Source organism: Asparagus officinalis, chromosome 7, assembly GCF_001876935.1.
Source record: "Asparagus officinalis chromosome 7, Aspof.V1, whole genome shotgun sequence".
Taxonomy (NCBI): domain Eukaryota; kingdom Viridiplantae; phylum Streptophyta; class Magnoliopsida; order Asparagales; family Asparagaceae; genus Asparagus; species Asparagus officinalis.
Window position 1 is genome coordinate 51,419,551 of NC_033800.1, and position 3,653 is coordinate 51,423,203.

The 3,653-nt window shown below is 35.1% G+C and overlaps 1 protein-coding gene across 1 annotated transcript; it reads right to left on the reverse strand.

The window, feature by feature from the left end:
- Nucleotides 148-3,105, reverse strand: LOC109850839 (putative glucan endo-1,3-beta-glucosidase GVI). Its single transcript, XM_020420909.1, has 3 exons — nucleotides 3,002-3,105; nucleotides 1,259-1,789; nucleotides 148-610 (listed from the first exon to the last, which is right to left on the reverse strand). Exons 1-3 carry the CDS (start codon nucleotides 3,069-3,071, stop codon nucleotides 201-203), a joined length of 1,011 nt encoding a protein of 336 aa, XP_020276498.1. The 5' UTR covers nucleotides 3,072-3,105; the 3' UTR covers nucleotides 148-200.

The window sequence follows — 3,653 nt, forward strand, 5'->3', positions numbered from 1 at the left end:
TTTATCCTCACACAAATGAATTAGTTTTTGAAAATTTAACTTGTGATGAAATTTACCCCTTGATCAATAGATTATGTATAACCGAAAAACAATAACAGAGCCTTTTTCAGAAAATAGTAATAATAGCATAATCTAAATACTAAGCAATGAAATAACAGTCTCTAATAAAGAATATCAACAAGCAATACACACATATGTCCCTAAGAACTAAAATCAACATGATACACTTCAGTCATATCAGGATGATACAATCCAAAGTTCTGCTCAGTCCCCGCTGGCTTCTCGTTCTCATTGAACATAGCAAACAAATACGTCTCGATTTTCTTTCCAGGTTTCTTAGGAGTTCCGGCATTCTTCTCAATATGAGCCACAACATTGTTGTTATAGATCTTTGCATTCTCTATTGTGGCTCCTAGCCCGTTGCCTCCTGATGGCCATCCAGTCTCTGACACGACGATGTCTACATTTGATCCTCCGACCTTCTCTAATGCTGTATATGTCGCATCTAGGATTGCATCGAATAGGTTTGAGTACCCAAGTGGACCATCATGCACTACGGTAGTGTTTGCTGTGAAGAGCGCATAGTCGAGTTGCACATTTTGTGGGTCGCCTGTTGAAAAGAGCTGGTTAATGAAGAAACAATGTATACGTAGTCATCATAATTATGTCATGCACAATATTGCTCCTTGACTACCAAACATTAAGAGAAATTGCTAATATGAGAAATATTTTATCAGTGTCAATGGAATTATAAGCCCAGGATGATTAATTCAGTCATATGTATGTATCTTTACTCTGATATAACCATATAAAATTCTGAAAACCTGTGAACTCTCTGTCAGGTCAAAGAGAGTTGGCAGTTTGCAAGCAATGCACTCTCAGTAGCATATAGCATTTCACTAGCAGAAATCTAACAAGAACACAAAATCAAGATTGGATAAGCTTAAAATTTTATCAGCATCTATGGATAAGCCCATGATGACTAATTCATTTATATGTAAGTATCTTTATTTCTGAAATGCAAGCATGCAGAATTCTGAAAACCTGGAAACTCTTTGTCTGCTAAGCTGAGCAGAAAAAGGAAACTGCTATCAGGTTGTCAGCATCTACTATCAGCAATCCAACAAGATTTCTGTATCAAACATGCGTATGATTCATAATTCACCCAAGATGATTAATTCAATCCTATAAATGTATATTTACTGAAACCCAACCATGCACATTCAAAACCTGGAAATCTAAGAGCATGTTACTTCACCTGAATATGCGAAATAAGGATAAACATTGACGAGCAATGGACTCTTTTTAGCTTCCAGAAACGCAACCAGAGGCGTCATAATATCCCTAAACTCCCCTTTAGACGGGGGGTAAGAAACATTAAGCACCTGAGTCGACACTGCAGTGGTCACCGGAATCTCCAATCCCGCATTTTGTAGTGCAGCATCAAGATTCTTCATCGCCGGAAGCACGAAATCTTCCAAATCTCCAGGTATCACCTCATTGCCAGCAGAAACGTACTTAAAGTTGACAGACTTTGTGTATGGGAGTATATTGGTATTGACCCATTGAGATGCGAACGAGGGGTTTTTTGCAAGATTTTGGAGATCCTGGTTGTAAGTACCGAGGATTACATCCATGTTCGAGTTTTGGAGGGAAGTGATGATCGTGGAGTTTGGGTTGAACAGGCGGAGGCTGGTGATGTTTCTTGATTTGTAGAGGGATATTACTTTGTCTGGTGGTGGGAGGTTGTTGCCCAGTAAGCCGTAGTTGATGCCAATTGCTTCAGTTTCTGTGGGGAAAAAAAAGTTAGAAATAGTTCGTTAAAAAAATAATGTTTGGATCATAGAAGAAAATGGTATGGTAAACGATTATGAAAAATGGCGGATTGTAAGAAATGGTATTGCCCATTTCTTATATCTTGCTACTTCTGCTCTTGATTGGAGGGGTTATTTGAAACAACTTATAACAATTGGGGGACCTCACAGCAATGTTCGATGGTTTGTTGACGGGCTAATCTTGAAATAACTTATAATAAAAATATCTTAAGAGATTTATGTTGAGGAATGTGTCACAATCTCTTACCTCCCTATGTGATTTTTTTTTCCCGATTTCATCTACAAAATAAATAAAATAAGGGCAAAAAAAAAAAGGTAAAATGAGGACCAAGTTATCATCTGGTTATCTTTACGTGGGCTGTTGTGATAATCTTTACATGTGGAAGCAGTTACAATTGTGCCCGCCAAAAAATTCTGAGCCACTAAAGTCACTACTCCTAAGTTTGCTCACCCATTATGTAACCAACTTTATCAACATTTAATTGGTCAATAAAAGGCCAACTATATCACTTTCACAATTTTTTTTTTCTTTTTCTGTTTTTTATTTAGAAAAAGTTGATATACAGTTTTGATTATGATACCCACACTTGGCAGGAGCATTCACAAAAAGGACATGACCACTGATATCTGTACCGTAGTAAACAGCTCTTGATGGAAATTTTATTTTTTTTATTCTAAATTATTCATCTCACATTACCCATCAATCTTTTTCTTTTTCTCCCCTCATTAAACATCAAAAATTGCACTAGATCACAGCATGCCAACATCATTAGTTCATTTTACTTCATGGGTTTGGAAAAAAAAAACTTAACCAGATATCTGTTCCATAGAAACAAGTCCTGATGCAAAAAAAAAAAAAAAAAAAAAAAAAAAAAAAAAAAAACTCTCTTTTTTTTAATGCAACATTATTCATCCCACATTAAACCATCAATTTGTTATTTTCTTTCCCCTTCTTTCTATTTTCATCCCAAATCGTCCCTTCAACATTCAAGCGCTATGATTACAACATGTCAAAATCATGAGTTCTTTTTTCCCCCACAATTTTCAGTGTTTTCCATAAATATTAAGAAAACGTTTAAACAGAAGAATCTATACTAACATAGCTCAATTTGGATGCATTCACCTTAAGAACGAAGCGTACAAAGGAATAGTATTTACTAAATTACCTGGAGGAACAAGGAAGCCAGCAGAGATTAGCACTCCAAAAGCTACAACGCAAAGAAAATAATGCTCCATTTTTTCTCTTTCCTTTCTTCTTAATTTATGTATGTATTCCTCAATTGTGTAGTATTATTTATAGAGGGACGCTACAAGTTGTAACTGCCCACCAGCACAAAAACATAAATTTCAACTCCTAACTATATCCATTTTCTAATCTAGTAAATGTTTTGTTTACCAAACGCAAAGAAAAACAATGCACATAATAAAACTTGATATGAGTCATCAAATGTGATGGCGACATAGAATTTCTGAGCGTGTCAAGGTGGAATCTGAGTCTTATATATTCACCGAAAAAAGAGAGAATATACATAATTATGAGTATTATTCTCTTTAGTTGTGAATTAATTAATAGAAGTTTGCTCATTTTGGAAAAAACTAAAAAATGAGATGCTGGATCTGTCGGAGTTATTGGTTAAAACCGCTTTCCAAAATGAGTTTTCAAACTATATATTTACTAACTAGTGGTATTTTTCAGAAATCCTTAATAATACAGTGGAAAATAAAAGTTTTGATGTTTTAAAAGATCATCAGTTCGGCTTGCCGTATGCAAGCCGAGAATTGTTTTGTCTTAAATAAATCTATTAATCCCTCATAAGT

Excerpts from the sequence above, each read along its gene's own strand:
- LOC109850839 (XM_020420909.1), bottom strand. The coding sequence starts at position 3,071 with ATGGAGCATTATTTTCTTTGCGTTGTAGCTTTTGGAGTGCTAATCTCT. Across the intron at positions 1,790-3,001 it reads TGGCTTCCTTGTTCCTCCAG|AAACTGAAGCAATTGGCATC; the intron begins GTAATTTAGTAA and ends TTTTCCCCACAG. Across the intron at positions 611-1,258 it reads TCCTTATTTCGCATATTCAG|GCGACCCACAAAATGTGCAA; the intron begins GTGAAGTAACAT and ends TCTTTTCAACAG.